The sequence below is a fragment of the Cetorhinus maximus genome, chromosome 15, assembly GCF_964194155.1.
Source record: "Cetorhinus maximus chromosome 15, sCetMax3.hap1.1, whole genome shotgun sequence".
Classification (NCBI taxonomy): domain Eukaryota; kingdom Metazoa; phylum Chordata; class Chondrichthyes; order Lamniformes; family Cetorhinidae; genus Cetorhinus; species Cetorhinus maximus.
Window position 1 is genome coordinate 16,970,169 of NC_135893.1, and position 11,523 is coordinate 16,981,691.

The 11,523-nt window shown below is 41.4% G+C and overlaps 1 protein-coding gene across 1 annotated transcript; it reads right to left on the reverse strand.

Moving 5' to 3' along the window:
- Nucleotides 1-4,259: 4,259 nt before the first annotated feature.
- Nucleotides 4,260-9,497, reverse strand: LOC144691136 (uncharacterized). The gene is made up of 4 exons (XM_078559204.1): nt 9,306-9,497; nt 7,385-7,491; nt 5,477-5,664; nt 4,260-4,899 (listed from the first exon to the last, which is right to left on the reverse strand). Exons 1-4 carry the CDS (start codon nt 9,484-9,486, stop codon nt 4,260-4,262), a joined length of 1,116 nt encoding a protein of 371 aa, XP_078415330.1. The 5' UTR covers nt 9,487-9,497.
- Between the last annotated feature and the right edge of the window lie 2,026 nt (nt 9,498-11,523).

Sequence of the window (11,523 nt, forward strand, 5' to 3'; positions counted from 1 at the left end):
TCTTCAAGGGGACCAATTGTGTCCCTTACTATCCTTTTACTCTTAATATACTTGTAGAAACCCTTCGGGTTTACCTGCACATTATCTGCCAAAGCAACCTCACGTCTTCTTTTTGCCTTCCTGATTTCCTTCTTTAGTATTTTCTTACATTTTCTATACTCTACAAGTACCTCATTTGCTCCTTGTTGCCTATACCTGCTATACACCTCTCTCTTCTTCTTAACCAGATCGCCAATATCCCTTGAAAACCAAGGTTCCCTCTGCCTGTTAACTTTGCCTTTAATCCTGACAGGAACATGCAAACTCTGCACTCTCAAAATTTTGCCTTTGAATGCCTTCCACTTACTGAACACATCCATGCCAGAAAACAACTTATCCCAATCCACTCTTCCTAGATCCTTTCTCATTTCCACAAAATTGGCCTTTCTCCAATTTAGAATCTCAACTCGAGGACCAGACCTATACTTATCCATAATTAACTTAAAACTAATGACATTGTGGTCACTGGACCCAAAATGTTCGCCTACACATACTTCTGTCACCTGACCTGTCTGGTTCCCTAATAGGAGATCAAGTATTGCATCCTCTCTCGTTGGTACCTCTATATATTGATTTAGAAAACTTTCCTGAACACATTTGACAAACTCCAAGCCATCCAGCCCTTTTACAGTATGAGAGTCCCAGTCAATATGTGGAGTTAAAATCTCCCATTATCACAACTTTCTGTTTCTTACATCGGTCTGCTATCTCTCTACAGATTTGCTCCTCCAATTCTCTCTGACTATTGGGCGGTCTATAATACAACCCTATTAGTGTGGTCACACATTTCCCGTTCCTCAGCTCCACCCATATGGCCTCTGTAGGCGAGCCCTCTGGGCTGTCCTGTCTGCGCACAGCTCTGATATTTTCCCTGACTAGTAATGCCACTCCTCCCCCTTACATCCCTCCCCCTCTATCACGTCTGAAACAACGGAACCCCGAAATATTGAGCTGCCAGTCCTGCCCCTCCTGCAACCAAGTCTCACTAATAGCAATAATGTCGTAATCCCACGTGCCAATCCACGCCCTAAGCTCATCTGCATTTCCGACAATACTCCTTGCATTGAAATAGATGCACCTGAGAACATTTCTATCACGTACAAACCTTTGATTTCTGTCTATACATGCATTCCTCGCTTGACCTTTATCCTCCTCCACCTCACTATCTGCTCTAACACTCTGGTTCCCCTCCCCCTGCAAATCTAGTTGTCGTACTTTGCCAACCCAAAAATGACCCCTTTATGCCTACTGTCTGCTTCCTGGTAGCTAACCAATCCTTTATCCATGCTAATATGTTACCCCCTACACCATGAGCTCTTATTTTGCATAGTAACCTTTAATATGGCACCTTGTGAAATGCCTTCTGGAAATCTAAGTATAGCACATCCATATGTTCCCCTTTTTCCATGTTGCTTGTTACGTCCTCAAAGAACTCCAATTGATTAGATTCCCTACACTTCACAGTATTTAATTGGCTGTTAAGTGCTTTGTGACACCCTGAGGTTTTGAAAGGCACTATACAAATGTAAGTCTTTCTATCCCTGCTGAAGGACTGAAACTCTTGCAGTGTTGCACTGGAGTCTGGATTATACCCTCAAGTGCCAATGACTGACTCAAACCCACAACTTGCTAACACAGCTGCAGCTTTACTCTGCATTGAATCCTTCATGATATTCCTTTATTAATGATCTGACTTTTTAAAGTTTTAACAACCTCACAAGTTGCAAGATCAATTTGACAAAAAGTTGTTTCAGTAACTATGATTGGAATTTATGTCTGAGTTTTGAGAGATCTCCAAAAAAAACTATTAAAAGACAACAATGGTATGTCAATCAGCGCACTTAGAGTACAACTGTGAAAGAAATCTCTTAGCTCAGCTCAGGCACCAAGGACTATATTAGGGATTTCCTGTATTTGGCTAGTCCCAGTGGGTGGACATTCTAGGCTCTGCTCTATCAGAGGTCTGTGCAATGCCACACAGCCTCATTGAACGAGAAGACTGGGCCTAGGCCTTTTCTCTCGTACAGTCATAGAATGGTTACAGCACAGAAGGAGGCCACTCGGCCCATCATGTTTGTCCTGGCTCTGTGCTGGAGTAACTCAGTTAGTCCCACACCCCCACCATATCCTTGTAGCCCTACAAACTTTTCCTCTTCGGATAATTATCCAATATCCTTTTGAAAGCCTCAATCAAATCTGCTTCTCAGTTGGACTCAGTTCCAGGAAAGGTGACTGCTCTCAGTTACCTGATACAAATCTTCATTCTCCACATGTAAATCTAAACTGAGTGGTGACAGGTTATTCCATCATGGAATTATATTAGATTAGGTCTTTGATACTCAGGGATTAGAAGGAGCCTTATTCCAAAGTATAAATGTTTATTATATGTAGAAAAAAAACTACAATACAAGAAACCAGTGAGTTAAAATGCAACCTTTGTACTTATTAAACAGTTACACAGTGAATAAAACATTGATATAAAACCTGACTAATAACACAAGGTTCTTAGGTAACCAGACTCAGGTTGTCTTGCCTTCACTTGAGAATGTCCTGTCTCAGAATGTTCTAAAAATCTTGGCTTCCTTAAATAAATTAAAAAGTCCCTGTTATTCTTGACTGTCCTTCCTCAGGATAGCCACCCATCCGTTATTTTATTTCCCTTTAGTCTAACAACTACCTATCCTACCATCTCATTCTCATTCTGGATTTACACAATGTATTTTTGACTTCTGACCCTCCGACCTCCCTAAGCCGTTCTATAAAATACAACAAGAATGAATGGATGTGTCCTTCACTTAAAATGTTGCAAGGACAGGCTTGACTAGACCAGAGTTCAATCTTCAACCGTCTATCTGTTAATGATACAATGTTTATATCGGCTTTATTCTAACCTGAAAGCCTCATTCTAAAATGGATCTTGAGAAAGTACTTTGCTTATAAAGAGCATTGGATGATTCTATTCTCACCTGAGATCCCTAGGAAGAGTCTTTCAATAATGATGAGGAATAGGATCTGCTCCTTGAATAACCTGGGCTGCAATGGGTAACTATTGCACCATCCCAGCTGAGATCAGAGAACTTAGCACAGACTAGGGATCAAACCTGGGACCTCCCTGCTGCATATGGCTCTGTATTATACTGGGTTGTGCAATCAGCCCCAAAGCTATTTGGAAGCTCCAAGATGTTTTCCTCCTGTACATTTCTCAATAATCTGAATCTTTAACAAAAATAATCAACTGAATAATCGTTTGCACATTCTCCTAATATACTAATCAAGCAGAGGACCAGTTCAGTCCTGGTTAATAAAATCTCAAGCAACAATAACCACTTGCATTTATATAGCACCTTTAGCAAAGTAAAACCTCGTAATAGAACATAGAACAATAGTTGAACATAGAAGGAAACTTGGACAGCAACAAAACAAAGAAGGAGATCAAGCACTTCACTGAAGAGTTAGGTTTTAAGGCACATCTTAAAGGAGGAGAGAGTGACGTAGGGTAGAGGGAGGCAATTCCCTATCTCTATATCCTCCTTCAACCCTACAACCCTCTAAGGTCTCAGCATTCCTCCAACTCTGCCCCCTTCTGCATTCCCCTCTTGCTTCACTCCACCATTGGCAGCTGTGCCTCCACTGTCTAGACCCTGAATACAAGGATGAGGATTTTCAATTTGAGGCATTGGTGGATCAGCGGCCAGTGTAGGTCAGCAGACACAGGGGTGCTGGATGAACGGGACATGGTACACGATAAAATACAAAGTCTCATTTGAGCTCACGTTTTTGGAAGGTTGGGGGAGGATGTCATAACTCATTGCTCGTTCACTGAGCAAAGGAGGAATCTGGAACCAGACTTTCCTTAACATAGGTTTATTCACAAAACTCAGATACTTCTTTTTTTCTTCCCCACAGGTGGAAACAGGTTCTTATATATACTTAAGAATATGCCAATTAGTAACAGCTGCTCTCATTTGTAACTAGAGCATGCACTTCATTGTGACAGAATTGCAGCACGAACAGAAGATGGGAGACCAGCAGGAGAGCATAGGAACATTCAAGTCTGCATGTAACAAAAGCATTGATGGTTTCAGCAGCAGGCGGACTGAAGCAGGGGCAGAGAATATTACTGAGGTGGAGATAGGCGGACCATGCGATGGAGTGTAAATGGTGTCAGTTCAATGTCAAATAGAAGTCTAATTTTGCGAGTCATCTGGTTCAACCTGAGATTATGACCTGTTGGACAGATCTCTGTTGGACAGATCTCTGTTGAAAACATCAGTGAGAACTTGCTTTTTCATACTCTTTAGAAGTTCGAGGCCTTCGGGACTTGAGAGAGGAGGACTGCTTTCATTGTTACCAAGAGTCTTGTTTAAAGTGTCTATACTTTTCAAATACCTGTAATGCATTAGCAGGAAATCGTTCTCTTTCAAATAGAGAAGGATTACACCCCAAGCACAAGACCGAGATTGAAATGTCAATGATGTATAATTATAATAAGGTATAATATTGGAGCTATAAACTTTGAAGAATGAGTCATACCTGCATTTTGACTTGCATAACGCGTGACACACAATAATATGAATTATTATGCAGCTAAAGATACAGCAGACAATAGCTATTATTTTAATCCAACTCAAAGTGATATATTCTGGAATAGTGCAAACAAGGTATCTGTTCTCAAGTTGGCATTCTTGCTTTTCGTCCTCATAATTTGTGACCATCCTTGAGAGGATACAGGTATGTGCTATTACCACAGCAAAATAAGCTGCATTTTTTATGACAAAACAAACTACAATGCAGCGACTTTTCCCGAGGCCCATGGGGGAGATATCTTCAATATGCAGCTTCAGGGGCTTCTTGTAAATACTGAGGCTGAAGGAAAAGGAATTCACATTAGCGACAGTAATTGTTCCAGTCACGATCAAATCACTCCAGCTGGTGCCAACTGTCATGGTCCCACATCAGTGATCCCGAGGCACTAAAGGAAGGACTGTCAAGTTTGGGCCCAGATTAGAGAAGGGTGGGACTGAAACTTTGAAATAAAAGGCAGTGTTCAGATACAATTGATACAATGATACTTAGTGCCAAGTGTTAATTGTATATCAATTGGATGTTAATTGTGTTCAGATGGAGGTTATTAACTGGGGACTCGCCTGCACCAGTATATATAGGAGCAGGCTGAACGAGGCCTGTCTGGTGTGCAATGTGTAAATAAAAGCTAAGAAGTGAATAAAAACTTAAATTCAGTGTCCTACCCTTCGCCAGCTGATAATCTGAGTATTGACACCTAGGCCCATTTCAGAAGGAACCTGGAGTGCTACCTGAAGCAATGGAACTAAAACCCAGCTCCAGGAGAATTTCTTCAGGAGAGAAATTGAACAAAATATACAAAAAATCAACAGGACACATCCAGAAACTGCCAAGAGTTTTGATCAGTAATTACCTATTTCTGTCTGTTTGCTGATGAGCGGTTCCACCAATGTTCACCATCATAGCCCGGTATAAACTGTCATTCATCTCATAGATCACCTCATCCACATGTTGGCGAAACCAATTTTGGAAGCAAAATTCCCAGAGTCTGTTGATGAGGAACATTAGTCCGAGCAATATTCCTATCCATAGTGTTAGGTACTGTAGAAAGAATAATTTGAATTTTTGTAATGACTGACATAGCGGCTCCAAAATCACTTGCCACTTGTTAACTGGACATGTTGTAAACATTGATACAGTTGTCTCAGAATAAGGAGACACCACTAATAAATATCATGTGCTCTGAAGGGATAAAGCAATTGTCTTTCCCATAGCATCTTAGAGCAAACGTGAGTAAATTACCAAGAAAGAAAAGTAGACAAAGAGATTAAAGAGATGACATGAAATGAGGAAAATCCAGAGGCACAAATGTTAAGAAAATTGTTGGACAGTTTTTCTCAGAGCCAAGAGTCTTATTCGAGTCTAGAAAGTAGAGGAGACAAAGCTGTAGCGATAAACCTTTTTTATTCATTCACGGGATGTGGGCTTCGCTGGCTGGGCCAGCATTTATTGCTTATCTCTAGTTGACCTGGGGATAACTTGGGCTCCGGTGGGCTCCAGGAGATGGAAAGTGAATGAAAAAGATCAAACTCGACCATTAAGGGGAGGAATTACGAGGGGATTTATTAAAGGTAATTAACACAGCTGGCAAGGGACCATAAGGAAGAGTTGTGGAGGGCAGGTTGTCAACAGTTGGACTTCTTTCCAATATTGCTGTGGATCAGGTGAGTTCGGATAGGTCAACACACCAGATGCTCTAGGGAGAATCTATCATAAGAGAGAGGGAACAGCTAGCACATCTCCACCAGGATGTAATACCCCCATATCTGGTGGAAGAGTGATGTCTGAAACCTTTCATGAAACTAAAATAACAACAGTTATGTCACTACCATAGATAGAAGGTTCAGAAGAGGAAAAGCATTATTTGGACCAGAAAAAAGCAGCAACAATTTCTGAAAGACCAGTAGATTTACTTATTGCACCAAAATGATGAACGTAGTCCAATGAGCCCAATAGTGTGGAAGGTTATGTGAATTTCCAAGATGTTTGAGGTTTTTGTGAACGTTACTCATGACTGTTATAACTGAGCTGAACCATAGAAAAGATGAATATTGCTGAAAAGAGAGGCATGTTGCTGAAGCTTTTCATCTTTCATTCTTCAGGACAAATGCAAGAATGCCAAATTTCAAACGATCACAATTTATACTACATGGGAAAAGGGTGCTAATTGGCTGGCAAGTAGACTCTGATTGACTGAGAAATTGACGGGTATAGGCTGCCCAAGCTCCCAGATAGTTCATAAAAGATGAAAGGCTTGAACATATTCCTTGTGTTTGCAGAGAATGGGTCCCTGCATGTGAATGTATATCACTTCTAGCAAGTGTAAATGAGCCAGGATATGAGCTCAACTGATTATCTTAAATATGTTATTAGTGTAGCTATTAGCAAGTGCTGCCCAATCGCAGAATCACATCTAATAGTAGATATTTTTCTTTGGGTTTTGCAAGTGTGCGCTGGTTGACTGTGGTCTGTACTCTGCCTATTACAAAGGAACATGCTGTTTGATCAGCCAAATCGTTGGGACATATGGCCTACAAACCTGGCATCGCACTGGCACTGAAACTCATACATGACGTTAATTGTGTGGTAGGCAGAATGCCATTTTGAACTGACTGCAGCATCCTGTTCGCAGAAAATATCGCTCGCATAGCCACTGCATTTGCTGAACAATCCTGAGTGCGGCAAGACATTATAACAGAAAATGAAAGACAAAAGAAAGAAGGGTGAAGGGAAGATTTAAAAAATGACATCAGCTTCTGACCTCAGGGGTTTGTGGTTCACTTGATGGCTTCATATTTTCAATACACATCTTGATGTCCTTTTTTTGAACAAGTGTTTCATTTTCATAGCACACAACATAATATCCAACTGGAAAAATAATGAGGAAAATAATTAAAATTTGAAGTCACTTTCTTTCAGTGTTCACACTTTCAGGCATAAGCTTCCAATAGCTGTATGGGCCAAAATATTGTAGCGAATCATACACAGCAGCAAATCCCAGGTTCAATCCCCAGTCTGTGCTGAGTGAGTCAATTTCAACCATGGCTGCAGCGTACGTGTTATAGTTAGTTGTCGGCAGGTAGATGGAGTTAAGATACAAATCAGCCATCACATTTAATTGGATTGCAGAACAGATTCAAAGGTCTGAATGGCCAAATCCTGTTCCCATGTTCATATTCTCCATATTACACAAAGTTAAATTAGATGAATCTGAAACTCAATGAAGTCTCTTTGAAATATGTGGTGAGTGCAGACTCTCAGTTTGCCTTTCAAGAGAATGCTGGCCAGCCCCTTATTGGTTAGAAGATCACATCTTACACAAGATAGGTAAAATACAAGATGTGGTTTGCATGGTCTATGTGAGTTGCTGGACTAGTTTTGCTTATCTAGAGGGTCAGAGAGGAAGTCCCAGATTATTTTCCCCTGATTGGCCTTGGGGTTGTTTGTGCAGGTGTGAAAACCACAGCCTTTCCACAAAGTGGCTGGAAGCAATGTAAAGATGACCAAAAACAGGAAGACAAGGAGTGAGAAACACCTAGCACACAAGGTGCACAACAACTTAGAATCATTAGATGGTGTTTGGGCAAACTGGCAGGCATGAGCACCTATTCACGATGTATCAGGCACTGTGGTTCTATGGAACAGGTTTGATAGTCTAATTGGTCTGTTGCTGATCACATATTTCACATGTTCACAAACCACAGATGCAAAAAGCGGCTGGTAACTTTGCAATGCAGGAAACAATGCAAAGAGGACGGAAAGAAGAAAAACAAGCAGCAAGAAGCATCTTGTCCACAAAATACACAACAGCTTTAAATCGTTAGATTCCTAATTGGCCCTCAATACTGCTCAAGATCCAGCAACCAGCAGGACTCCTATTGCACAGAAAGGATAATAGGGCTTTTATCCTACTTCATCACAGAAGAATTTCTATTCTGGTGCTGGCGGGTGTGGGGAGGGGTGAGAATTAAACATCAAACTGAGGCCCTGTCTGCTCTCTCAAATGAATATAAAAGATCCGATGACACTAGTTTGAAGAAGAGTAGGGAAGTTCTCCTCGGTCTCCTGGCCAATGTTTATCTCTCAACTGACATCATTAAAACAGGTTATCTGGTGATGATCACATGGCTATTTCCGGGAGCTTGCTGTCTGGAAATTACCTGCCACATTTTCTACATTACAACAGTGATTACAGTTCAGAAACACTTCAATGGGTGTAAGTTATGGAATGCCCTGATGTTGTGAAAGGTGATATATAAATCCAAGTTCTTTCTTTTCTATTTTATACTGGTGTGGTTCCTGCTTCACAACATTGTCTAACATCACGGATTGTTTAACATCATGGAGGCTCCAAAGGAGGATAACAGCCAAGAGCAACTGGAGGAATAACTAGAGAAGGAACAGCAGCCTGTTGCCAACTACAAGATATTCAAGCCAATTTTTCAAGCCACATCTGCCCACGACTTGAACAATCCTCTTGACATCTACTCCCACCCCCACCATCAGTAGGGCATCACCTCCAGATGCAGCAGCTCACACTGTCTGAGTAAGAGTGAGTGCTGGGGGAAAGCCTCAATGAGTTATGTGTGGAGTCAGGGTTGGGGAGGGTGGGTGCTGGGCAAAATGAGAATAATGAATGAAGGAGGAGGGAGACAGAATTCACAATAAAGTTTAATTCTTACCGTCGAAAACATCATTGGCGAAGAGGAGCATCACAAACATCATGGTGATTATCATAAGATTCTGCACCAGCCTCTCCAGGTAGCTGTTGCATTGAAAACGCTTCTGACTCGCAAATGTTGAAAGGAACGGTATCATGGGAATGGCATGTTCAAATAGATCAGCACATACCACACCTGGCATTATGGTCTATGAGACACCTGATGTTAAAAAAGAGAAGATTTAATAATTGATTATATATTCCTATATTCCAAAAGGGAATTAGAACAAATTCAGGGAACTATAGACCAACTAGTTTAAAGTCAGTGACTAGGAAAATATTGGAATCTTTACTTAAAGGTGTCATAGAAAAATATCAAGAAACCAAAAACATAATGGGGAGTTATTAGCACTCTTTCAATAGGGAAGGTCATGCTTGACGAACCTTATTGAGTTCTTTGAAGAAGTAACAGAAAGAATAGACAAAGGTAATGTAATGTATTTTATATACCCGGACCTTCAGAATTCTTTGAATGAGGTACTGCACAGTAGACCCATGATTGAGGTCAGAGAACATTGAGTTAGAGGCTAACTTGCAGATTAGTAAACAAGCTGGCTGTAAGCCAGAAAACAGGGAATAGGGGTTAAAAGTAGTTACTCAGATTGGTAAATGGTGGAAGTGGGGATTGGTGCTGGGACCACTGGTGTTCACCATTTACGTAAACAATTCGGACTCAGGAATCAGGAGTGTAGTTTCAAAATCTGTGGATGATATTGGTTTGGAGGGTGTAGTTCATACTGAGGAGGACTGTGTGAGATGGTACATTTCACGAGGAGGAATAAGAAGGCCACCTACTTCTTGGAAAATAAATGAGGTAGAGACGCAGTGGGATTTGTACAGATGCACAAATCACTGAAGGAAGGGATGCAGGTTAGAAACAAGCCATACAATGTGCAAGGAAAGCACTGGCGTTAATTTCTAGAGTGATAGAATTCAAAGCAGAGGCTCTGTTAAATGAATACAGAACTTAATTGAATTACACAGAGAACTGTGCACACTTGTGTTTTGCATATTACAAAAAGTGTAGGGAAGCACTGGAGAAAGTTCAAAAAAGATTTAGAAAAATCATCCCAAATCTGTGAAGGTGCAAGAACAGCAATCAGGAAACAATGAACAAGCTGAGGATCTTTACTGCAGAAGACAGAAGGTTTAGGGGTAAGCTGATAGGGGTCTTTAAAATGATATATTTGTTCTGTCAAGTAGATATAGAAACGTTTCCATTTTAGGGGGAATTCAGCACTGGAGGTTATCAATGCAAGATAGTCACTAATAAATCCAATAGGAGATTGGGGAGAAACTTCTTTATCCAGAGAATGTGGAACTCACTGTCACAGGAAACAGCAGCAAAGATGGGTTTAAGGTGAATCTAGAAAACATATGAGGGAGAAAGGGGAAGGATTTGCTGATAGGGTGAGGTGAACGGCCTCCTTCTGTGCTGTAATTTTTCTGGATTTGAATTTGGGCGGGAAGAGGCTGGTGAGCAGCATAAACACCAGCAGGAACCTATTGGGCCGAATGGCCTGTTTCCGCTGGTAAATTCCAAGTAATTTAGTGTAAAGACTAAATGACAACAAGGGGGCTCAGATCAGACCACACCAATGAGCTGAGCTGAAGACATGAGTCAAGGTCTTTGAGAGGGTCGGGGACATGATACTTGGGAGGTTTCCTGACAAGGCAGCAGCTTCTCCTGATGGCCTGATCTTTGCCGCCTGCACTCAGCTCACTGATCAGCCTGAATACAGCAGTCACCCTGCTCTCGGCAGAGGATTCTGTAACCACACCAGAAGTGATGCATCAGATTATGTTCAGGGTTCGTGCAGATTGTTGTATTGGCAGTTCATGGTATAATTACAGAGGTATCCTGACAGGGGATGGGACTGCGAGGTGCGGATCAGTCCTCAGTGTGCGGTGACCTGTTAATAACAATCCCAGCTGTTTAAAGTGCGATGCACCCTCAGATCCTGCGGGTGGTTTGCGTTGTTATCGCGCCTTCATTTCGTCTGTTTTCCAAACCAAAGGAGAAAGTAACAGGCGGGTTTAAAGGGGTGAACTCCCTCCATTGATAATAATTCCGATAAAACAAACTCAGACCATCGAACTTTTAATGAAGGGTTGATCTGAGTGAAATGAATCCCTTGTGACACTTTCTCCCTCCCCCTGGTGAGATTTCGCGGGAAGAG

Coding starts and splice junctions, on each gene's coding strand:
- LOC144691136 (XM_078559204.1), bottom strand. CDS start 9,486: ATGCCAGGTGTGGTATGTGCTGATCTATTTGAACATGCCATTCCCATG. Junction 7,492..9,305: donor CGCCAATGATGTTTTCGACG/GTAAGAATTAAA, acceptor TTATTTTTCCAG/TTGGATATTATGTTGTGTGC. Junction 4,900..5,476: donor CAGCAAACAGACAGAAATAG/GTAATTACTGAT, acceptor CTTCAGCCTCAG/TATTTACAAGAAGCCCCTGA.